Source organism: Leopardus geoffroyi, chromosome C2 (genome assembly GCF_018350155.1).
Source record: "Leopardus geoffroyi isolate Oge1 chromosome C2, O.geoffroyi_Oge1_pat1.0, whole genome shotgun sequence".
Lineage (NCBI taxonomy): Eukaryota > Metazoa > Chordata > Mammalia > Carnivora > Felidae > Leopardus > Leopardus geoffroyi.
The window spans coordinates 3,933,175-3,958,137 of record NC_059333.1 but is presented as its reverse complement, the minus strand read 5'-3'; the positions used below and the strand labels follow the sequence as shown (position 1 = coordinate 3,958,137).

Genomic DNA, 24,963 nt, shown 5'->3' with positions numbered 1-24,963 from the left:
CTGGACGCGGGGCTCGAACTCTCGAGCTGCGAGATCATGACCTGAGCCAAAGTCGGACGCCCAACCGACTGAGCCACCCAGGCGCCCTGGATTTTGTTTTTTAACCTGATGTCATTTTTCTGTCCCGGGAGCTCATCTTACATTTAATCTCCTGTCTCCTTAGCCTCGAGAGCATTAGTTTTTACGATGGGACAGAAAACAATGGACTTGAGGTCCTTGAACGGTGGCGCTACAGGGATGCTGTTATTCCCACCCCAGCGAGGACCTCAGGCTGTGCCACAGGCCCACCCTCCATGCCCCCAAAGCCAGACCTGGTGTGGCAGTGCCTCCAGGACTTTAGACATCAGAACAGCCACCCGGAGCCTGGGAAGCGGCGAGGGAGCCAGGGACAGCGTGGAAAGGAAAATGGTGTTGAGAGCGAACTTCGAGCCCTTGCTCAGCAGCGTGGGTCCGGCAGCAGGCGGCGGCCTGGCTCCGTGAGAAGAGCAAACACAGACTCTCCTCTGGGCAGTTTTGGCTTTCTCTTCCCCTCCTTGGCTGGCACAGCCGCCCCGGGTGATGGGCTCCCACGCAAGGAGGGGCCGCCACCTCCCTTCTGTCCGTGGAGCATCCTGCGGAGACCGCGGGGGAGTCCCGAGGGCTGTCCCTGGGACTGCAGCCTCTCCGGCTTCCCTTCCACGTGGGACCCCACGCGTCTCCCAGGGGCTCACCTTCCCCTTTGCAGAGCCTGGTTACCCGCTGGCCTTCTCTGCTCTCCCTGGAGCCCAGAGGGCCCAGAGCTGCTCTTCCAAAGGCCCGGCGGGGTGCAGGGCCTTAGATGAATCCGGGCAGAGCCGGGTGGGCCTGTGTGACAGCAAGGTGGCTGGAGCCCTCATCCCCGGGGTGGGAGACAGGAAGGCTGTGATCACACGGGCCTCTCCTCCGACACCTGCACCGGGTCGCACCTTCCTTGTGCCCCTCCCTGCCGCCCCCCAGCCTCCTTGGTCCCCAGCTGCACCTCTGGTGTGCGGCCCCGTGAGCTGTGGCGGGTCCTGCCACGGGAGTGTCCCCAGCACAGCGCCTCCCTTGAGGGCAGCGCCCTGGCTCTCCACTGGGGTCAGGTTCTCCGCCCTGCTCTTGAGTTTTCTATCATCCTGAGCACCAGCACCTTGACTCCTGGTCAGTCCCCTCGAGCCCACAGATTCTCCAGGAGTTTCACCACGTCTCGGTCTTCAAAGGCCCCGCGTGTCTCCTCTACTCCTGGGCCAAGTTTCCACAGGTCTATGTGCGTACTGGCCTCCGCCCCCTGGAATCCCAGTGTCCTGAAGGTGGGGACTTGGCCTCCGGTCCACTGCTGGATCCTGGGCACCTAGCACATGCCCGGCACATAGTAGTTGCTCAGTAAATGTTGAGTGAGTGAGTGCGTGCGTGAGCCACTGGGACACAGAGCAGCAAGGGGGCCCCTAGGGGGGCGGTGCAGCCCCTGCACTTGGCCTAGAAAGGAGACCCCCAGGGTGCCAGTGGACACTGTCCTCCTTCCGGGAAAGATGGTTAGACTATGTTAAAGTCAGAGCGAGCGGCCCTCGGTGGTGGCTCTGCAGGATGTGGTGAGGCGATGCCCAGCCCAGGACATGGCCCTCGAGTGGGTCACGCTGTGCGTCTCCGGGAACCGCGGGTCGAATCCGGTGCCCGAGGTGCCTGGACGCCGTGCCCGCTGCCAACATGACTGATGGTTGATCCCTTTCCCTCCAGCCCTGAATCGGTCCAGGGAGTTTGCCTCGAGACCCGGGGTCTGCCCTGCGGTGGGGCCAGAAGCACCCGCCTCGCCGTGCACGCTGGACACAGACTGCCCCGGGCTTCAGAAGTGCTGCGTCTCCCCCCGGGGCCACCACTGTGTGGCTCCCGCTCCCCAAGGTAGGGTCGAAGCTCTGGTCTGGGTGAGGTTGGAGCAGCGTGGGTTTCTAGCAGCCGCAGCTCCGGTCTTACAGGGAGCCTGCAACCCTGTGCACGGGACACGTTCTGCTCCTCGGCAGTGTCTTTGTCCAAATCCGGCCGCTGAAGTCTCAGGCGGGGAGAGCTCACAGGCGCCCCGGGGAGGGGGGATATTCCCGCAAGAGCAGTGACCCCCATCTCCCGAGAGTGCCCGAGGCAGCCCGGGGGCTCGGGACGGTACTCGCCGGCAGCTGGGCTGCGTCACGGTGCAGAGGCGTAAGGCTGGTGGCAGGTGGCTCCCGCAGCACCCCAGGGACCCAGGACGCTGTCGGAGCACTGGTTTCGCGGGTGTGTGGCCCGGCCCTCAGCACGCACCTGTCAGATCTGGAAAGCTCTGCTCTCGACCGTAGGCTGCCCCCAGGGGAGCGGGCTGGTCAAGGCTCAGAACTAGGGAAACGTACATAAATGATGCGTACGTGTCACACATAACGTATGTCGTAGCATCAGTAGAATATGTACTATCTTCGTGTGGTTATGTGGTAACAGGTATACATAGTATAAAATAGTATCAGTGTGTGTGGATTACGCTGTTACACTGCCTACATGAGCGTAAATATTACACATACTACATACCGCATGCCTAGCGCACGTTGTGTGTGATAATAACCTCCATGGTATACGTAGGATTACGTATATTACAGCGTAAGAGAAGGGAGCTCAGCAGGTGGGGAAAGCGTCCCACACTGTCCCTGGCAGCAGATTTCTTTCTCTGGGGCTCCGTTGGCCCCGGCCTGCTCCCAGGCCTGCGGCTCACCGGCGTGCGCCCTCACGCAGCTCCAGAGAGGGACCCGGTGACCTTCTGGTACGACGTGACCGTCCTGGTGAAAATGGCCTTCAAGGAGCTGGAGGAGGTGGACCCCAGGCTGCTGAATCACATGCGGCTTCTGTACTCCATGGTAGGTGGGGGCACAGAGAGCCCGGTCGGGGCTCCTTTCCAGGGCAGGCGGCCCGGGCTGACACAGGTGGAGACACTGGGTGGGAACCGAGGGTCGCGGAAGGTCCCGCCGGTGACCCCGGAATGGCTGGCTCAGGACCGAATGTGAATTCTTAAGTTGTTTTTTTTTTTTTTTTAACGTTTACTTAGTTTTGAGAGAGACAAAGACACAGTGTGAGCGGGGGAGGGGCAGAGAGAGAGGGAGACCCAGAATCCCAAGCAGGCTCCAGGCTCCGAGCTGCCAGCACAGGGCCCGACGCGGGGCTCGAACCCATGAGCCGCGAGATCGTGAGCTGAGCCGAAGTCGGACGCTCAACTGACTGAGCCCCCCCAGGCGCCCCCCAATGTGAATTCTTAACTAAAAAAGAGCAGCTTGCAAGACGTATGAATCGTGTGCAATAAAATGCGCACGGGGCGGTGTTCCGAGGGGGGCCCGTTGAAAGGCACCCCCTCGTGGTGCGGGCTGTGGCTGCTATGGAGATATCCACCTGGGGGCCTAGGCTGCACCCCTCCTGCGACTGGGAGTCAGGGGTCAGTGTCAGAGTTGAGTCCCTCTTCGATGTTGAGACCGGCTGGAGGTGGGGGGGGGGGGCCCAAGACAGACGGCGCCCACACTCCCCTTGCTCCGGGCCGTCCGGTAAAGCAGCGAGGCAGGCATTCCAAGCCGTCGCCTTCACCTGGAAGCCTCCTTGCCTGTCCCAACCCGAAGTGATTTTTGTCCCTTGATGGCCTGTGGACAGGCTGGGCTGGCCAGTCGGCCGTTCGAAACGTGGCTCAGAAGCCAGACCTCCCAGCAAATCCCGACACGGTACTCATTGCTGTGTGACCTTGGGCAAGTTACCTGACCTCTCTGTGCCTCAGATGCTTCCATTAAATAGGGATCATTATAATCCTACCTGAGACGGGGTTTGAGGTTTAAAAAGCACACGTGAGGAGCTTACGGTGGTGCTGATGACGTAGGTTGTGAGCTGTGGTTGTTGGCATTTGGAGTAACGTCCTGAGTCACCCCTTTTCTCTTATGAGTGGGTGCTGCCCCTCCAGGCACACTGTGACCACCTGCGGGGGGACCTGCCTCCCACGGGCTCCCGGCTGTGGCCAGCACAGGCTCCCTGATGCAGGGACTCCCGCGAGGCTCGAGCCGGCACCCTGTTCCACCTCCCACGTTACAAGCTGTGTCCCTGCCCCCGTGAGGGGTGTTTCCGGTCTGCCGGGGACCCGGGCTCTAGCGCCCCCCAAACCGCCTCTTGGGTCAACGCTATCTTGGGGTCTGGAGACACGAGGACGGGGAAAGACGAGTTTGTATGAATTGAGGAAAGAGGTCGTGACATCTCAAAAACAAAGCAGAAAGTGAGACCCAGACGCGCACGACAGGAGACCGGGGGTTCCCTCCCTCTGATTCCGCGCCTGATTCGGGGCACGGGTGGGGCTGGGGGGCCTGGGGTCAATGTTTCCCGTGGGGCGGCTGTGACACAGGTGGGGCCCACACAGCACACGCGTCCCCCCGCTCATTCTGGAGGCCGGGAGGCCGGCACGGAGGTGCGGGCAGGGCTGGCTCCTGCCGAGCACCGTGAGGGAAGGGTCCGTCCCAGACCCCTCCCTCCCGGGCCTGCAGAGTCCATCTCTGTGTCCAGGACACCGGTCGAACTGGACAAAGGGCCACCCCAACGACCTCGTCATCAGTAATCACATCGGCAATGACCCTACTTCCAGATATGGTCACGTTCTGAGGTTTGGGGGTTAGGACTTCAACCCCGGGGTTTTTGAACGGGACACGATTCGAGCCATGACAACCGTGTCATAAAAGTATTTAGGGTCTGGTTTGCAGGACGTCTGCTGGGGTGATGACAGATGTAGAAATGTTGCAAAGGGTCTTTTCTGCAGAGCAGCGTGGTGTGTGTGTGTGTGTGCGTGTGTGTGTATACATTTGGTCTGCACCCCTCCTGGCCTCAGTCTCCCCGTCTGTCCACTGAGTGACGCTCTGACTCTGGCTCCACAGGTCACCAGTGCCTTGCAGCCGCTGCACCCCTCCGTCCACCACCTGCAGTCGGCCAGTGGGGACCCCTCGACCACGGTGTCACAGCTCCTGCTGGGCCTACCGTGGCCCGTGCCCGTGGCCAACGTCTCCGCGACGCTACACAGCATCGTGCAGCGCGTCTACGAAGTGATCGACATCCGGGTGCAAGGTGCTGCCTTTCCTCTCCTTGGTGGCCGTGGCGGGGGGCGGGGCTGCAGGGATGACAGTCCAGCAGGTGGGGGGTGGTCCGACCTGCGTTCAGCTCATCCTGGCTCAAACCGGGTTTAAACTCCGAGCTCCAAAGTGCGGGTTCCAGGAGGGTTTCGCCCTCGCTCTGCCCTCCGCCCCCCGTGTCTCCCCCACACCGCCCAGGGTCCTAACACCCCAGTGCCGGTCAGCAAATCCCAGAACAGATGAACCCCAACCTGTTCCGTCAGCTCTCGGCTCCCTCACCGTCCCTCTTGCCTTGGGAGGCCCATCCAGGACAACTGTGCAAAACCGAACTTGGTGAAGCACACAGAGGTGGTCTTGTTTCTGGAAGAAACTGTCTGTATTTCTTCTTGTGTGTGGGAGGGGTCTGTGTCAGGGGTCGGCAAACATTTTCTGGAAAGGGCCACACAGTAAATGTTTTGGGCTGCGGGCCACGTGGCTTCCGTCTCCACGGCTCAGCTCTGCCCTCGTGGCCCGGAAGCAGCCGTGGATGGCATGTGAGCGGAAGGCTGAGCCCCGTGGAATGTTCCCGCCCGCGGGAGGCAGCTGCCCCTGCTGCTCCCCAGCTGCGGGGCGATGGCTGCTCTTGCCGTTGCAGCTTCTGTGACACCGAGGGCCGCCCTAAGGGGGGTGCGCCAGGGTCTGGAGGCCGCCGAAAACTCTGGCGATTGCATTCTACTCCCTTCGATACCCACAGATGTTCTTGAAGACTGAGCCGAGCCGTGCCAATAGGAGAAGAGCCTGTGTTGTCCGCTCCGGCAGGGCCCTCGGTCACAGACCACGGGAGGCACCTGTAGTGTGCATACAGGGTTTGCGACTCCAGGCCGCGAGATAAGGCACAGAGCAAGGAACTCGGGGCCGTCCCGTAGGGGGTCAGAGAGAGTCCACTAGAGGACAGTGTGGGGAGAGACTAACGAAGGGGGGCTTGGTCTAGGCTGGACATTCTCCGTACATCTCGTCTAGAGGGAGGCGGACGCCAACACCGAGAGAAGCCGTGATTGGTCAAGAGCGAACAGTCACTCATTTGGCCAAGGGAGTGGGGTGGTGTTCCGCAGGTGACTCGGTGGTCCGTGTTTCCCATCTGGCTTGGGTGGAATGTGAAGCGGCCTCGCTCTGTCCCCCTTTGTCCTGGCTGCTCCGGGATCGAGTGGGTATCCTCGTCTGAGCCGCTGTTCCATGAGACTGGCCGACGGGAGAGTGGCAGGTGCCTTCTGAATGCCGGAAGCAGTGGCTCCTTTCTGGTCCAGAAAACTGCTCGTGTACGAAGTTTGTCCTTGGGCAGGAGGCTGGGACCCCATCACTCATGACCCTTCAGACGACACAGCCCCAAAGCGCTTCTCTCAGGCAGCAGCAACCACCTGGACACAGGTGTCCCTGCAAGGGGAACTTGCCACATGCCTGACACACGGGCCACCTGCTTGGATGAAGGCGCCTGGTGGGCCCCGGGGCTGTCTAGGACAGGGCTCCAGAAGTGACCCCGGGACCCCTCCCCATGGGACTCCCATCTGGAGGTTAACGTGGGGACTCCCTTCTTCAGCCCATGGGACACCCGTCTGGAGGTTAACGTGAGAGACCGAGTGGTCATGGCTGTGACGAGTGTCCCCCCTGTTCTGCTTGTCAATAGATGTCAGTGGGTGCTTCTTGGATGAAGTCGATGCCTCCTCCAGGGAGGAGCAGCGTTTGAACGTGGAGGGCTTGTAGCAGTGCACCAGTCACCCCTAGCCGCTGACCTCATCACCCCAGAAGCTGAGCTGCATGAATGGGGGTGAGCCTCCCGGCCCTCCCAGCTGGGGAAGGCATGGCCTAAGGAACCTTTCCAGCCTAGAGGGCCCATAGGCCACAGAGCCCCTCTGGTCGTGCACGGAGGAAAAGGCTGGTTTATGCCCAGGGGAGAGTCAGTTCCTTCCAGCGTACCTGGTCTCAGAGCGGGCCATCCGCCCTTCGATGGAGTGAGTGTTCCTTTACGTGCGTTCACCCTGCTGGGTGCGCGTGCAGAAAGGTCTCAGCCTTTGCTCTCGGGAGACTCAGTAGAGAACACGGCCAGATGCGTGCCAGGCACAGCATGTAAGAAGATGCCTGTATAGCTTATTGTGTAAACCGGGACCCTTCTGAGAGCGTAGAGGCATGATCAACACTTAAATGGGCCCACGGGAAGGACCTGGACTGTCCCTGTAACTGCACGGTCAACCCAGGTGACACCAATAAGCAGGCACCTAGCTCTGGTCCAGGTGGGTCAGGGGAGTGACAGGTGCTGGGTGTTCTAGTAAGAAGTGGCTGTGTTTTGAAAGTGCTGTGGAGTCGGTCACCAGAGAGCCGGGATCTGCATGGCGGAAGGCGGTGGGGAGAGGCGGGATCAAGGCACCCATGGAGACAAGCACTTGAGACTTACGGATTAATTCGATGCAGGGCAAGAAGAGGGGAGAAGGCAGCAACTGTTGTGCAGGTTAAACCACGAACAGGTGGGGATCCCCAAGTGAGTCCAAAAAGGCTACGGTTATTCGCACTGATGATAATAGTTTAAATTGAGATGGAGGTGAAATTGAGGACCCATGCCAGGTGCTGACCGAGCTGGGTGTTTGGTGCGGGAACCCCGAGGGGGCCACGCTGCAGGTGTAACTCCAGGGCGTCGGCATCCAGGTGGCACAATACGGCCAGGATTGGGAGAAGGGATGGGGGTCTTGGCCGAGGGACACTGTTATTTAGGGGTCCGTGCCAGAGCAGGTGCAGACAAATAGCCAGGGGGAGGCAGGAGGCACGGCAGGGAAGAATGAAGCATCCTTCCCAGATGTGCACCACGAAGGGGCTCAGAGAAACCAGGCCGACCTGGAGGAGGCATGACTCTCAGGAGGGGCTTTTGAAAAGATGGGAGACACCAACATACATTCGTGTGCTGGTGGGGAGAGACCCTGGCCTATTCCTGAAGCTTTGGGACCCACTTCGAGCCTTCCTACTCTGGGAGGCCACCCTGGGAATGTCTTTTCCCACTCCCCGCAGGGCTTCCCCAGCTGGGGGTGATGGTCACCTGCAGCTACTCTGCTGTGTGGCTCGGGGTGGGGGTGGGGCACGGAGCTGGAGCCTGCTGGGCTGTCTGTAGGTGGCGAGGCAGCAGGTGCAGGTGCCCGGTGGGCAGCTGGGATGGTGACCGGAGATGAGCAGCTGGAACTGCAGCTTGCATGGAGGGTGGTGAGGGTCAGGTTAGCCTTCGTTCATCCATCCATCCACCCACCCATCCATCCACCCATCCATCCATTCATTCACCCATCCATCTATCCATTCATCCATCTATCCATTCATCCATCCTCTAACCATCCATTCATCGATTCATTCATCCATCCATTCACCATCCATCCTCCAACCATCCATCCATCCACCATCCATCCTCCAACCATCCATTCATCCATCTATCCACCATCCATCCACCATCCATCCATCATCCATTCATCCATCCATCCCATCCATCTATTCATCCATCCATCCATCCATCTATCTGCCATCCATCCTCCAACCATCCATCCATCCATTCATCCATTCCATCCATCTACCATCTATCCATTCATCCATCCATCTACTCATCCATCCATCCACCCACCATCCATCCATCCATCCATCCCATCCATCTATTCATCCATCCATCCATCCATCTATCTGCCATCCATCCTCCAACCATCCATCCATCCATTCATCCATCCATCCTCCAACCATCCATCCATCCATTCATCCATTCCATCCATCTACCATCTATCCATTCATCCATCTACTCATCCATCCATCCATCCACCATCCATCCATCCATCCATCCATCATCCATCCATCCTCCATCCACCATCTATCCATTCATCCATCCATCTATTCATCCATCCTCCATCCATCCATCCATCCATTCATCTATCGCATCCATCCATCCATCCATCCACCATCATCCATCCATCCATCCATCATCCATCCATCCATCCATCCATCATCCATCCATCCTCCATCCACCATCTATCCATTCATCCATCCTCCATCCATCCATCCATCCATCCATTCATCTATCGCATCCATCCATCATCCATCCATCCTCCATCCACCATCTATCCATTCATCCATCCTCCATCCATCCATCCATCCATCCATCCATTCATCTATCGCATCCATCCATCCATCCATCCATCCACCATCATCCATCCATCATCCTTCCATCCACCCATCCACCATCCATCCTCCAGCCATCCATCCATCCATTCATCTATCCCATCCATCCATCCATCTATCTATCCATTCATCCATCCATCTATTCATCCATCCATCCATCCATCCATTCATCCATCCATCCACCATCCATCCTCCATCCATCCATCCATCCATTCATCTATCGCATTCATCCATCCATCCATCCATCCACCATCATCCATCCATCATCCTTCCATCCACCCATCCACCATCCATCCTCCAGCCATCCATCCATCCATCCATTCATCTATCCCATCCATCCATCCATCTATGTATCCATTCATCCATCCATCTATTCATCCATCCATCCATCCATTCATCCATCCATCCATCCTCCAGCCATCCATCCATCCATTCATCTATCGCATTCATCCATCCATCCATCCACCATCATCCATCCATCATCCTTCCATCCACCCATCCACCATCCATCCTCCAACCATCCATTCATCCATCTATCCACCATCCATCCACCATCCACCCATCCACCATCCATCCACCATCTATCCATTCATCCATTCCCCTGTGCGGCACACTCTAATGAGTGTCTGCTATTCACCAGGTACTCTTCTAATGGACCCTTCAGTGCCCAAGAGCCCTTGCTGCCTTGGCTCCCATTTCAGTAGGGAAGATGACACAGGTGTGGACAAATACCAAAGGTGGGGAAGTGGTTCAGCTACTGAGACTAAGGAGAGTGATGGGTGAGGTGAGGCCTGCAGGGGGTGGGGGGGGGAGGGCAGTCTCAGGTTGCTGTGGCCAGGGCAGGCCCCTGGACAGGATGACCTTTAGGCAGAGACCAGAGTGCAGTCGGGGGTAAGCTGGCAAGGAGGATGTGTGACTGAATGATAAACCCCAAAGATGTCTGCATCCTGACCCAGGGCCTGTGATCCTGTCCCTTACCCAGCAGAAGAGACTTTGCAGATGGGATTAGCTAAGGGTCTTGAGGTTGGGGGGGCGATCTTGGATCATTTGTAAGGGCAGAGTCGCCACAGGGTCCTTATAGGAGGGGGGCAGAGCCAGGGAGAGGAGATGTTCGAGGGAGACTCCCCTGGATTCTCCAGAAAAACACAGTCCTGTCCACCCCCGCATCTTAGACTTCTGACCTCGGAACCTAAGAGTGGATTTCTCTTGCAAGCACCACGTTTGTGCTCATTCATTATAGCAGCTCCAGGAAACTCAGACCCAGGGTGAGGCCAGGCCCCAGCAGAGGCACGTGCACGGTGGAGTCCAGGAACATGGAAGTGGTGGGGATGGGGCGCAGTGGAGGGGTTGGGGACAAGGGGGCAGGACCTTGTGCCGGTGTGGTAAGGCCATGCAGATTCTTCAGTCTTTATTCTGGAAACTTGTAGACAGGTACGAGCACAGAGAGGAGTGTGATGAAAATCTGCTGTTCCCCTGGGACCCTTTCTGCTCCGTCTCTGTCCCTATCGGCCGCTCACCCCCACCCCATTATCCGGAACCCTCTCCACCATATCACTTCATCTGTCACTGCTCCAGGATGTATCTCTAGGAGATGAGAGTAAGAGATGCTTTTTAATTTTTTTAAATGTCTCATTTATTTTTGAGAGAGACAGAGTGCATGCAGGGGAGGAACAGAGAGAGAGGGAGACACAGAATCCGAAGCAGGCTCCGAGCTGTCAGCAGAGCCGGACATGGGGCTCAAACTCACGGACCGCGAGATCATGACCTGAGCCGAAGTCTGATGCTCAACCGACGGAGCCACCCCGGTGCCCCAAGAGTGAGAGATTTTAAAAAACACCCAAATACCATCTCATATCATCCTTAAAAAAACCAAAACAAGGGGCCCCTGGGTGGCTCAGTCAGTTAAGCGTCCGACTCTTGATTTCAACTCAGGACATGATCTAACAGTGTGTGGGCTCAAGCCCCGCATCAGGCTCTGTGCTGATGGTGCAGAGCCTGCTTGGGATTCTCTCTCTCCCTCCTCCTCTCTCTGCCTCTCCCCTGCTTATGCTCGCTCGCTGTCTCCCTCAAAAATAAATAAACATTACAAAAACAAAAACGAAACAGGAGTTCCTTAGTATCAAACATCCAGGCTGTTGAGATTTCTGATGCCCCGTCATTCTCCCCATCATTCTTTAACAGTCTGTTTGAGGTGCAATCTGGGGTTTCCCCTCCACCTCTCTGGGGTCCACCTCTCTGGTCCCTTTGCCCAGCTGAGTTTCCCCTAAGCTGGGATCTGCCGAGTGGCATCCGGGAGGAGCTGCCACGACTTGTCCCCTCCTCTGAATTTTCTAAACCACAGCTGGTTCTCCCTTTAATGGTGCCCGGATCCCTGAGCATTTGGTGAGGCCAGTGGATCCCGTCACAAAATGTGCCCAGGTGCATCAAATGCACAGGATGACGAGGCAAACTGACCATACGGAGACACAGTTATCAAAATCTTATGACCCCGAATGGTGACACAGCTGTCCGAAGCCACACTGTCCCCTCCCATCCCTTGGGTCCCCTGTCCATTGCTGGGCGTGGCCGCTCTGTCTCCCCACCGGAAGCCTTCACAGGAGGGGCACGCCTGTGGCCTCTCGTCTCGGAGATTCCCGAGGGAGTCAGGTGGTTGTCTATTCTGGAACCGCCTCCGTAGAAGACACTTCCCTGTCACCTTCCTTTCCCTGTGTCCCCACTCTCCTGCTCCAGCTTCCCAAAGTAGCTGCTTAGGAGTCCTTGTCTCAGGTCCTGCTTCTGGGAGAACCCAAACTGAGTCGGAAGCTATACACAGCCTTGTGTACTGATTAAATCGTGCAGTTTAACCGTTGAAATGAGGAGCCCAGAGGATGCTAGAAAAGTGCCAGACTGTGCTGTGGTAGGCGGCTTCTGTGGTTTCTGTGGGTACCAGAGCCTCGACCGAAGGAAGGACTACATTTTATTTTATTTTATTTTATTTTATTTTATTTTATTTTATTTTAACTTAATTTAATTTAATTTTATCTTATTTTATTTTATTTTGTTATTTTATCTTATCTTTTATTATTTTATTTTATCTTATTTAAAAAATGTTTACTTATTTTTGAGAGAGAGAGAGAGAGACAGAGCACAAGCAGGGGAGGGGCAGAGAGAGGGAGACACAGAATCCGAAGCAGGCTCCAGGCTCTGAGCTGTCAGCACAGAGCCCGACACGGGGCTCGAACTCACGAACCACGAGATCGTGACCTGAGCCGAAATCAGATGCTTAACCAACTGAGCCACCCAGGTGCCCCAGGAAAGGCTGCATTTTAATTAGACGCTAGCAAAAATAAAGATTCTTTGTCTCACCTACATTCTTGGAGCCCTGATGTCTGCCTATGATCCCCGTCCAGGGTACGAACCCCTGATGTAGACGCACCATCGGATTCAGATTCAGGTTTGACCCTGTTTTGGCAAGACTCCTTCATACTCCACAGGTGGTGCCCCTTTCTTCCATGATACGTGAGGTCCCGATCCTATGGCTTCAGGAGCAAGCAGGACGTTGCTGTCTGTCCTTGGAGTCAGACCAGACTCTGGAGGGCGCTCAGCGGCAGATGGGACGATATGACTGCACCTGTGTTCAGGCGTGCTCTGCTGTTGGGCAGAGAATAGACCAGAGGGGTCGTGGCAGACCCCAAGCCCGGTCTCTCCTTCCTTAGTGACAGCACTTGGAGTGAGCTTTGTGTGGATGTGTGCCCAGCCACAAAGACCACTTTTCCCTACCTCCTTTGCAGGTAGGGTGGCCCATGACTCACCTTAGCCAATGAGATATAGCAGAAGTTTCCAGGGGGGTTGGGAAGACTGCGTGAGGGCACCGGCCCCGCTGAGACCAGGGTGGGCCTGGGACTAAGATGGCCAAGGCCGTGTTCACGTGGTGAACACGTGGTGACTTTGAGGATAGACCCTCGGGACGGAGGAGCACAGACAGCGAAGGAGCCTGGGCCTGAGGTGGCTCAGACGTTCTCCACGTGAGGGGGACACCTGTGGGCCCAGCCCCGTTCCGTGGGCTTTCCCACCACGTGCAGCGGCTGACCCTGCTGTAACTGAGCTGGGCAGGGTGCAAAGCGGGGTACGTGGGGGCAGCGGCTGGCGGGGGACAGCGGGCGCGCTGGGGACACACGTCAGCGGGCGACACCAGGCCTCGCGACCGGGCACGAACTGCAGGCAGGGGCTGGCAGGAGAGGAGGGTGCAGGACGGGCTGTGACGGGCTTGGCACCTTCGCTTTGGACTTGGCCCACCGCACGCGGTCCCGTCCTTCCTCCCAGAACCTGATGTGTTACTTTAATAGCTTGTACCTACAGAGGAAGGGCAAACGCTGGTGTCGGTGCCCCAGCAACTGTTTCTGTCTTCTTGGTCACTCCCGGGTTTTTGGCGCTGTTTAAATCCTGCCGTCAATGCGGTTTTGTGCCTGGCTTCCCTCACTCACCATCCTGTCACGGAGAGTTTTCCAGGACGCAAACCGGTCTTCACGAGTATGGTTTCCGATGGCTGGGTTCACATAACTTTCGTTACAGAATATTGTTATGATTCTATTTTGTTGTTATTGTCGCTACTCTCTCCCCGTGCCTGACTTAAAAGTTGAGTTTTATCACAGGGACGTATGCAGGAGAGCACAGAGTATGTGAGAGGGTGCCGTGCCATCCGTGGCTCAGGCATCCGCTGGGGCTCTTGAGATGTCCCCCCCCGCGGAGAAGCGGGGACCCCTGTGATCACCTTCCGCAGCAATGATAGGAGGCTCTGGGCAATCTTCCTCATGGGGGGGCACTTAGTTTGCTCCCAACATTCTGCTCTGCAGACCAGAACTTCCACTGACTCTGCGAAGTGGTTAAGGAGAGTGTTGTTATCACTGAGCATGAATTGATTGGCAATATAATTCAATGCCCTTTCCCCTTTAAAGGAGCATCACAGTGAGGTCCCTCCCTTTGCTCATAATAATAACACGGCCAAGAGCTGCTTAGCACTTAACTCACCCTGGCTTTGTAATAAGCTCCTTATGGTCTCACCTCGGTTAACCTGTAGAGCGCCCCCAGGAGGCACCTGCCCCTATCACACTTACTTTCAGAAGAGAAAGTCCAGGTAAAGGAAGGTGACCATTGGCACAAGGTCTCAAAGCTGGTTCTCACGGACAACCCGGTCCCCGTCTGTCACCCGAGGCGACCTTTCCTAGCAGTGTTCTGGCTGGAGGACACCTCTCCGATTTTGAATGATCTGTTCCTGACCCAGAGCCGCCACGGGGCATCCCACTGGCCGTGTCCCCGTGTGTAGGGTCAGGAGTGGACCAGCACTCTAGGGCGGTGGGATTTTTCTTTGCTGATGCAGGGCCAGACTGGGGTGATAATTGAAGGTTTTTATTTACTGACTCTTCCCGCTCTGCTGTGGGTAAGGGGCAGAGGCTGTGAGCCCCTGCTGGGGAGGGGGCTGGTCCCCAACACCCCTCAAGGAGCGGGCGGTGTGCAGTCCTCTCCCACTGGAATGTTCCATCTCGTGGCAGATGAAATGCCACGGGGCCGGGAGGCTCGTTTCCTGGTCACTGCCAGTGCATCCCTGTGCTTGGCAAACAGGAGGCACTCAGCAAGTGTTTATTAGGGGGTGACTATTCCTCGGGTCCCCGGATGTTAAAAAAAAAATGCACCTGCCAGCTTCACTTCCGGCCACAAAACGCTCCTCTGCTGTGCTTCCCGACTCTGGGGTCTGATTCGACATCAGCACCACCCTCCACGCGCAAATGTGCCCGCTAAGCCTCGCACAGAGCCTCCCGCAGACCATCCTCTGTCTCCTGTACTGTGGCCTCCGGGGGAGAATCCTGTCCTTCGGCGAGCACAGAAGGTTGGAATACGGTCACCGAAAATCCTCTGGCTAGTAACCTGAAAAGACAGCAGATCCCACTCACCGTGAGGGATGCCGTCAGCCAGACTCTGCCAGGCTGTTCGATGCCGTGAGCGACAAGATTCCCTCGAGATCAAGGGCCGCTCGAGAGCGAAACACAAGTGGGAAAAACTCGGCACCGCCCTGACCTCACCTCTCGCAGGGCAGGAGAGACACAGGCGGCGTTTCCAGACCGGGAAGGCGGAGTGAATCCCAACTGCACATCGCTCAGGGAAGCGGCATATGTTTTCCATTTAGACGCTGATATAAATGAGCAGTCTACTGGAATGGTTTGGAGGTACAGACCCGTGGAAAATACGGCACGAATCCCCGATGCTGTTCCTGTGAAATTAGTCATCCAGTGAGTGACGCGACGGGCGGCTGGATTCTTGCACAAAGCAAGAGCCATCAGAAATAACCTCGCGGTGCCTGCTTCTCTTGCGGGAACACGATCTGTTTTCGGGACCAGGTGGAACTGTATTCAGGGTCCCCCAAACTCCCTCCCACACTGTCTCCTTCCCAGCTGGTGCCTCACAGCTGTTCAGCTCCATGAAGAAACGTCTCGCCAACCTGTGGCCTGGCCAGCGCAGGGCTGCTGGCTGGAGAGGCGGCCGGGGCTGGCGAGAAGCAGCCTTTCAGGTTCACGGACGCCAGCGTTCCTCATTGGCGGCCAGGCTTCCGATAACCGGGCGCTCAGCATCTTGGCTGGAGTCCTCCGCATTTCCACCTTCACAGGGTGACACCTTTTCAGGTGGCAAGCTGGCAGGCTGGAGGGAGAAGAGGAACAGAGGTGGACCCTGGGGGATCATGGGAAAGGGGGCGTTCCCGGTACCACCCGATCTGCTTCTCCAGAGATGGGTCAGGGTTGCCCAGAAGAAACGCGGTTCCAGACCCGGGGACGCAGGGAATCTGCTGTGTCACCGGGACAAACGTCAGGTTCCAGATCTGGCTCACGGCTGTAGGATGGCGAAGACGTGAGGGCAACGGTACCCTCGGATCACGCAGAGTCAAGAATTGGGCATTGTGTTCTGGGGCCACATTTTCAGAGGAGTGTTGGAAAGCTCTAGGGTGATGGGAAGGTGTCCTGCTAGTGAGGGACAAGAACCCAAGTTATTGGGAAGACAGAGGGAGGGGGTAGAAGGACCGTTTCCATTTGAAACAGCTCCGGGTCTGTCCTAGGGAGGTGCGATCAGCCTTCGACTGTGAGATGTGCAGCAAAGCATATAGGAAGCTTCCCATAAGCAGCACTGTCCAGCCGGCAGTGGCCTGGAAAAGCGGTTTAAGAAGAGGCCACCTCCTGGATGGCTGTGGCAAAGAGCCACAGACGAGGTGCCTAAAACCACAGCCGCTGACCCTCTCACGCATCTGGCGGACCTGGAGGACGGGAGTCTGGTGACGGCATTTGGCGTCAGCCCTGGTGATCCAGGATAATCTCATCTCAAGATCCCCAACTTGCTCTCACCTGCAAAGACCCTTTTCCCAAAGAAGGTGGCATTTCTAGGTTCTGGGGATTAGGACCTGCTGTCCTGGGAGGTCACTATGCAGTATAACACCCAGGTGGGATAGACAGCAAGAGAACGTCGTCGTTACTTGTTGGACAGTGTTGCCGTTGACTGCCTCCTTGACCTTTCCGGGCCTCAGTTTTGTCCTCTGTAGCATGGGATCCCAGTAGAGTCATCATGTAGCGTTGTTGGAAGGACTAAACGGGAAAACCTGCCTGGTGCCCACGGCACTCGGCAAATGCTGGCTGTACCCGCATCACTGACAGCTCGCACGGCGGCATGACCGGTGTCGTGGGAGAGGGAGCTCAGAGCTCCCCATGAGCGTCCCCACGGTCCAAGTCCCTGGACGTGGGCCACGCTGGCTTGGTCATTCGGGCGCGCGTGTCTGGCACGGCAGTGGGCTTTCATTCAGCGTCGTTTCCATCAGTGTCGGTGGTGAAGCTGAGCGTGCAGTGATGTTCGATGAACGTCGAACCACGCGAAGTTACCACGGTAGTTGGTCAAAAATGGTTGAATGTGGACAAGTGCAAATAGCTCTGGGTGTTCAATGGGAGAAAGAGCCACGTGAGTGCTTGTGGTGGCGTTCATTACCCCCGGGGAGGGGGCTCCTCAGGCCCCCAGACTCTCTCAGCGGCGGGAACATTGGACCCACGGCAGCACGGAAGGTTTCACAGCATTCATAATGGCCGGGTCGGCAGCTTCTTGGCCCAGGGACCTAGGGACCGACAGCATCTTAACTGAAGAGTGACTGAATCTCCGGCCAGCCCGGTACCTTCTAGACTCTTCCTGTGCCCCATTCATCAGGTCATTTCACAGATGTAGCGACAGCCTTTTTCATTTTTTTAAAAATTTTATTAAAACTGTTTTTTTTGTTTTTGTCTTTGTTTTTGTTTTTTTTTTTTTTCAACGTTTATTTATTTTTGGGACAGAGAGAGACAGAGCATGAACGGGGGAGGGGCAGAGAGAGAGGGAGACACAGAATCGGAAACGGACTCCAGGCTCTGAGCCATCAGCCCAGAGCCCGACGCGGGGCTCGAACTCACGGACCGCGAGATCGTGACCTGGCTGAAGTCGGACGCTTAACCGACTGCGCCACCCAGGCGCCCCTAAAACTGTTTTTTTTTAATGTGTGTTTATTTTAGAGAGAGACAAAAAGCCCAAGCAGGGGAGGGGCAGGGAGAGGGAGACGCACAATCCGAAGCAGGCTCCAGGCTCTGAGCTGTCAGGACAGTCATGTGGCCTGCCTACGTGGGAACATTGTGCTTTGAGCAGATTTGGGGAGAAGGCGTGGTAGCCCTTCCTTGCTTTTCCCACGACCCCTTTGTGGCTGAGGGGCAGACTGACCGCCACGTGGTTGTTGGAAGGTTGGGCTGCAGGGGCGTGTTTTTGATTTCAGGGTTCCAGTGGCGGGGAGGTGGGGTGAGACCCACAGTCTCAGGCTCCAAGACCTGGCCGCCCCCCGGCCAAATCACATCTTCCTTTTCTTGCCACAAAAGACGACATCGGGAAGGATGTGAAACTGCGTCCCTGTCCGTTTGCGTGACAAACGCACAGAAAAATACTGGACAATTCGGTGAAAAAGACAGGTGCGTCTTCTTCAAAGTATGCGCCACCTCCCATCCTAGCAGAGTCACCAGGAACAGTGAGGCATGAGATGGGCACCGATCGTGGGCGAGAATGACGGCGGAGGAAGGGCTGGGCTCACCTGGCATGAGCGTCCAGTGGTTTATATCCACCTGCTTGGGGGCCCGGTGGGGGCTCAGTGGGGAAGCACACTCACACAGGGCTCTGTGATTTCAGGACATGGCAAGGCTGGGCGAAGGACAAGAGTGGGGCACGAAACTTGATTCTGAGCCTCCTGGCAGCCAAGGCAAAACAGGCTGAATTGTACCAGCGTTTATTTTTGACTGAGAGGAGGCATACACATTTGTCCAGAAAGACAGGACTTTGTCATGCTATTGGAAAGCATGTGTCCTATGAATCCTTATGTGAAGGGCTTGGGGGAACGTCAGACACTTTTTAATTATTTTTTCTTTACTTTGGATTTTCAAAGATTTTTTTAAAAGCCTTCATGGCCTTTTTTTTTTAATTTTTTTTAACGTTTATTTATTTTTGAGACAGAGAGAGACAGAGCATGAACGGGGGAGGGGCAGAGAGAGAGGGAGACACAGAATCGGAAGCAGGCTCCAGGCTCTGAGCCATCAGCCCAGAGCCCGACGCGGTGCTTGAACTCACGGGCCGTGAGATCGTGACCTGAGCTGAAGTCGGACGCTTAACCGACTGAGCCACCCAGGCGCCCCTTCATGGCTTGTTTTTTTATAGAACTCAAATTCTGATGTAAAAATTATGGTGACTAGACCAAGGGCCGTCTACTTTTTATAGAATTCCTATTTCCCAAAGAGAGACTGACTTCTGTTTGAGTATTAAAACAGGTCTTGGTTGTTATGTTAGAGTACTGCTCCCTGAAGCAGGTCTTTTGACAGGGACACGCGAGGATCCCCAGCCTGGCTCGTGACTCTGGCTTCCCTCCGAGCCATAGCTTCCGAGTGATGAGCGATCCCGGCGGAGGTCCTTGGGCAGATGACCACAAGCGAGTGAATCGGAACACTCGGGCCCTGCGAATCGGGGTCGAGATCACATTTATAAACATAGCACAGAAACAGCACACCCCGTGTGTGTTCATCTGCTCAGGCAGCCCGAACAGAGCACCACAGCCTGGGCGGCTTAAACGACAGAAACCCATTCGCTCCCAGTCCAGGAGACTGAAGTCCCCGATCCAGGCGTGGGCAGGGCTGGCTTCTCCTGAGGCCTCTCTCCTGGGTGTGCAGACGCCGTCCCCTCCTGTGTCCTCACCTGGTGGTCCCTCTGTGTGTGTCTGTGTCCTGATCTCTTCCCATAGGGACACCGGTCAGATGGGAGTAGGGCCACCCTCACGGCCTCACTTTAAATCACCTCTTTAAAGACCCGATCTCCAAACACAGTCACATTCGGAGGTGCTGGGGGTTAGGGCTCCAAGAGATGAATTTGGGGAGGACACAGTTCATCCCCTGACGCACCATCGTGGCCACAATGCAAACACTTGGGTTGCTTTTGTGTTGGTTCTTGTGAATAACGCTGCAATGAACATGGCGGGGGGGGGGGGGGCAGGTGCCGGTGTCTCCCAGAAAGTGTGGTTTCTTTGGTTTGAATACACGCCCAGAAGCGTGGGGTAGATCTAGTTTTAACTTTTTGAGGCATCCGCATCCCGTCTCTGCCGTGGGCTCACCACACCCCCACCAGCGGCGCACGTCCGCCTCGGCAAGCGCGTTCTCTCTCGTCCTTCTGATAACTGGCCACGCTGACAGGCGTGAGCTCGTGTCTGCGTGTGGTTTTGATTTGCATTTCCTGACGGTCAGTGACGCTGAGCATCTTGTCCTGTGTCTGTTGGCCGTGTGGACGTCTTCTTCGGAGATCCTCTGCCCACATTTTAACTGGATTGTGGGGGGCGTTTTTGCTGCCGAGTTGTAGACGTCCTTGCTACGCCTTGGATGTTGGCCCCTTCTCGGACACGTGACTTGCGAACATTTCCTCCCGTCCTGCGGGCTGATGGTTCCCCTTGCTGTGCAGAAGTGTTTTATCTTGGCCTGACGGAGTACCACTGCTGGCTTTTCGCCTTTTCGTTGCTTCTCTGGTGTCGCCTCATCTTCCTCGTTCTTTTCTTCCACAGACTGCCCTCCCATCCGGGACTACATGACCCTCAACGTCACCAGCAGCAGCTTTCGGGTGTCTTGGCGTTTACATTCTCCCTGGCCCCGCACTTTCCACGTGCAGGTGTACAAGGGGGAGGAGCTCCTCCGGAGCGCCAGGACCGCGGGGAGGAGCCTGGAGGTGGCGGGGCTGGAGGCTGGAGAGCTCTACGTGGTGCGGACTGGCTACCAGGGCTGCGGGGCCAATGTCACCGCCACACTGGCCGTCAGAACCGGTAAGGGCACGCGTGCGCGCTCCGCCTGCTACCTGTGGTCTCCCCTCGCGCCCCTACATCACATCTTGTCCGGGGGGCTCGCTCTCCCACCTGCAGTGAGGAGGGTCCACGGGGAGCCCCGCGTTCAGGTTGGAAGGACTGAGAAAGTAGAGAAAGCGGGGCGGAAAGTGTAACACAGCAGAAAGGGTAGAGATTCGCACGCGCGGAGAGACTTCCGCGCGCCGAGTTCTCGGGGCTGAGTCTGTGACTCCCCCAAACTGCAGCTCACATCACCTGAAAGCCTCATGGCGCTGCCTCGCTTCCCCCGCGACGCACTCGAAAAGCTACCGTGGTGCCCGCTACGTGGGTGCCGTGAAGGGGTTTTCTTGCGCCTAAACCAACATGTTATAGGTTCGAGCTGGGGATTCAGCTCCAACAGGGCAGCTGGCGTGGCCCGGGGGGGGCGGTGCTCTGCAGGGGGCCGACCTCACCCCACCCCGTGACTCGATGCCCTCTGGCCCGGCCAGGCGGCCCCTGGGTGGGGCAGGCCCCGGTCACGTTGGTGGCGGGAGCCGTGTCCTAGGCCGGCTGCTGGCTGCGGACGTGGCTGCCAGGGACGGTAAAGCTCCCTGACACGGACACAGCTGCACGCAAGACGCAGCGGGGGCCTGTCCCGTGCGGGGCTTAGCGCCGGTGACGGTGGCAATGGGCAAACGAGGGACGGAATGAGCAGGCCTCTGCTGACATCGGCCTCTACCCTTTAAAGGCTCTATTGAGTTAGTTCGGCCGCGTCAGGAGCCACTGGGAGGTGGTGGGCATTCTCACGGAGAATGCAGATTCCCCGGGCGCAGGTGGGCACTGACCTTCCAGGAGGCGGTGCGCCGTGGGGAGGGTCGAGGCTGACGTCACAGGGACACCTGTTTCCTCTGAAGATGGGCGAGGGTCCAGAGTGGCACGGCGCGCAACGCAGGTGACATTTCTGGGGCCCTCGTGGTGTGTGCACGCAGCAGTGGTAAACGGCCCCTGCGAGCCGGGCTCGCTAGCTGGGGAGGGGAGAGGCTGCTAGGTCAGCGGCCACGCGGCCACACAGCAGGCTTGGCCATGGACCTCGGTTTTACGCTCAGGAAAGGAAGAGCTGGGGTCACCCAGTCCCACCTTACTCCCCCAGCTTTTCTTGTGTCCGAAGAACAGGTGCCTCCCTCGCGGGTGACCGCCCCTGCTGCTTGGCCTGGGGCAGAGTGTGCTTTTACGTGGGAATTTCGGGGCACAAACCCGGAAGGCCCCGGGTGGATGGGGCGCATTGGTCACGTTAGTACTGGGGCCCTGGGTGGGTCCGGCATGAGGACCTGGCTGGCTGGCTGTGTGTGTGTGATCGGGCTGGGAAAGTGGCAGCCATGGGGGGTGATGGATGACCGCAGGGGCCTTCAGACCCTATGTGTGCCGGCTGAGAGCCGGTTCCCGCGGCAGGGCACGCCTCTGCCCCTGTCCCACCCGTCCCTGCCCTGGTGTAGAAGTGTGTGTGTGTGTGTGTGTGTGTGTGTGTGTGTGTGTGTGTGTGTGTCGGGCGGCTCCTGCCCTCCAGCACAGAAGTAAACCATCCTTACATCAAGTCCCCCAACGCGGCTCCCCGATCCAGCAGCTTCTCTCTATCCTCCAACAAACGTCCCCTCAAAAGAAGAGGCTTCCTGGGAAGCGGTGCTAGCAAAGCACGTGACTTTTGATGGCCAGCGTCCGCTACTCTGTCCCCCGCTGTTGCAGATGCCCGGGTATTCCAAGTCACCGTCAGGGTCCTCAACCGCAACATGACAGGGGCCCTTCTCAACCGCAGCAGCACCGAGTTCCGGGACTTTTCTCGACAACTGCTCCACGAGGTAAAGCCAAAGTGCCACCACGGTGCCCCATGGTGGGGGGAGGGGGCGTCTGAGCGAGCCTCCCGCGTGCACCCGCCCCCGCGCCGAGCCCCTTCTCTGCGACGGCGCCACAAGGGCGCGTCCCCCCAGCCCAGATCCCACGGTGATTACCCACAGGCTCCCCGCATGTGGGGCACTCAATCTAGATTTGGGGCCAAAGCGTCTCTGAAGACCGTGCTTTGATTCAGACGGGCTCTGTCACGTGATGGTGCAGCCGGGCTTTCTGTGGAACCTTCCATCCGGGGGACCTGGGCATCTGCCTCCCGCTCCGGGGCGCCTTTGCTTGAAAGGCCTGTAGCGGGGGTGCCCGTACCCATCCCTCTCCATGGCTAACCGGAGCCATCAGCCCGCGGCCGGGGAGAGCCAGGCCAGCGGGGACCCAACTGGGGAGCGAAGCAACTTGCTGAACCGTCCAGAACCATGATGGGCTGAGATTTTCCCTTTCCTGCAGACCAATGACTTAGCCTGTTTCTGTCGGGAGGCGCCGGTCGAAGATGAGGGATTCACAGCGCAGCAGGCAGCATGAGCCTCAGGCTGCCTGCCAGTTCCCTCTGGCCCACGAGTCCCACGGTGGTGACACGGAGGGGCCGGGGTGGGGAGGGACACACACACACAGCGGTCTGTGTCTCAGCTGGGCAGCCCCGAGCTTAGGGAAACGGGATCTTGTAAGGGGCCGAAATCCGCCTAAACGTTGCTCCAGGGAGAGAGACACTATCTTTACGGGATCAGACATGAACAAGTCTGCCCTTTGCTCTGGAGGGACCGCTGTCTCCTCCTACGCTGTTCATCCTACAGACGTCTTGGAAAGAGACCCTGCAGCTGAAGGGCAGTTAGCGCTTTTTGCTTGCAGGACGTGTAGACGTGGGACGGACGGAAGGAGGGTCCACATTCTCCTGCCTGGAAATCCTCTCGTGTGTGCAGGCACGGTGTGGGGGGGCACGGGGCAAGGCTGGTGTCTCCCTTGCTCGGCACGCTGGCCTCGGCACCCGGTTGCCTGTGTGTCTCCTGGTGGATGCAGCCAGCGAGGGGGGCAGCTCCAAATAGCCATGGGATCGTCCCTCCGGGGTCCCTCCTGTCAGTCAGTCTGTCCGTCCACTCCCAGGGTCTGTGTGTCACACACCAGTTTTCGGGTGTGCACACAGAGCGGATGGGGCATCTCATGTTCCAGGTGGGGACCCCGACTGCAGTGGTTTTCGCGGACTCGCGCAAGGCCGACGGGGCCCGGCCTGGCCCGGCTGTCCCTGGGGAGGCCCAGCTGGGGTGCAGGGCCCTGGGGTGCCTCGGCTGGCCCCAAGGGGCTGGTTTCTGGGCACCTCCTCTTGGTCGTGAAGGGGACACGTGGATTCTGTTCACCACCTGTCGGTCACCTGGGCCCCGATGAACGGTTTTCTAAGACGCTAACGGAGGCCTCTGCTCTATGTGAGTGCCTGTCGCCTCTTCTCGGCCAGGTCGAAAACTCCTTCCCGCCAGCCGTCTCTGACCTGCGCAGGAGAGGGAAGCTGAGGACACAGATGGTCTCTCTCCAGGCTGGAAGCGTGGTGGCGACGCTCAGGCTGACCGTGCAGGACCCCGAGTTCCCAGTGGGGGTCTCCACGCTGGCCCCCATGCTCCCGCCTCTGCTGGCCAGCACCGTGTTCCAGATTGATCCGCGGGGGACGCTCGTGCAAGGTCAGTTCTCCTCCACGCCCGAGCCTGCCGCCGGGGCACCCCAAAGCCCTGGCCCTCTAAAAGGTGGATCGAGTACGTGAGATGTGAATCCTCATTCTGAGTCTCTCAGTGGGATCGGGGAGCCTACCCGCGTCTCACATCTCCTTATTCCGGGTGGGACGGGGACCCCAGAGCCCCTGCAGCTCACTGCCACAGATGGCCAGAACACAGGGTGGGTCTGGGCTGGAGGACCCTCGAGGGCAAGGGCACCGGGGGCTGACTGTGTGTCAGGGCCCAGCACCACTGTGGCCGGGCCACCTGCTAACGTAGGCGTCTATATCTATTTCATTGGCCCAAACGTAATGTAATGTCACTTCATGTTGCCTTGAGGCAGGAAGTCACAGATCAGGGCAGGGGAGAGACCTGGAGACAGAGGGGCGGGGTGGGGGGGAGGCAGGGAGGAGAGACAGAGGCAGAAATAGAGGTACAGATGAGAGAGGCAGACTGAGACACAGAGATACAGAAGCAGAGACATAGGCAGAGAGACAGAGACAGAGACATAGAGACAGAGACATGAAGAGAGGCACAGAGACCGAGAGACAGAGACATACAGAGACAGAGACTTAGATGGAGACAGAGACATGAAGAGAGACACAGAGAGACCAAGAGACAGAGACAGAGATATACAGAGACAGAGACATAGAGACAGAGACATGAAGAGAGACACAGAGAGACGGAGAGACAGAGACAGAGATATACAGAGACAGAGACATAGAGACAGAGACATGAAGAGAGGCAC

At 57.6% G+C, this 24,963-nt stretch overlaps 1 protein-coding gene across 1 annotated transcript in view; it reads left to right on the top strand.

The window, feature by feature from the left end:
- The window catches only part of UMODL1 (uromodulin like 1), a 74,332-nt gene that overhangs the window by 17,444 nt on the left and 31,925 nt on the right, over nucleotides 1-24,963 (top strand). The window contains exons 8-13 of the mRNA XM_045501300.1: nucleotides 1,732-1,893; nucleotides 2,746-2,867; nucleotides 4,902-5,088; nucleotides 20,374-20,628; nucleotides 22,366-22,478; nucleotides 23,966-24,185. Coding sequence (XP_045357256.1) covers nucleotides 1,732-1,893; nucleotides 2,746-2,867; nucleotides 4,902-5,088; nucleotides 20,374-20,628; nucleotides 22,366-22,478; nucleotides 23,966-24,185 — 1,059 coding nt within the window. The remainder of the gene's footprint in view (nucleotides 1-1,731; nucleotides 1,894-2,745; nucleotides 2,868-4,901; nucleotides 5,089-20,373; nucleotides 20,629-22,365; nucleotides 22,479-23,965; nucleotides 24,186-24,963) is intronic.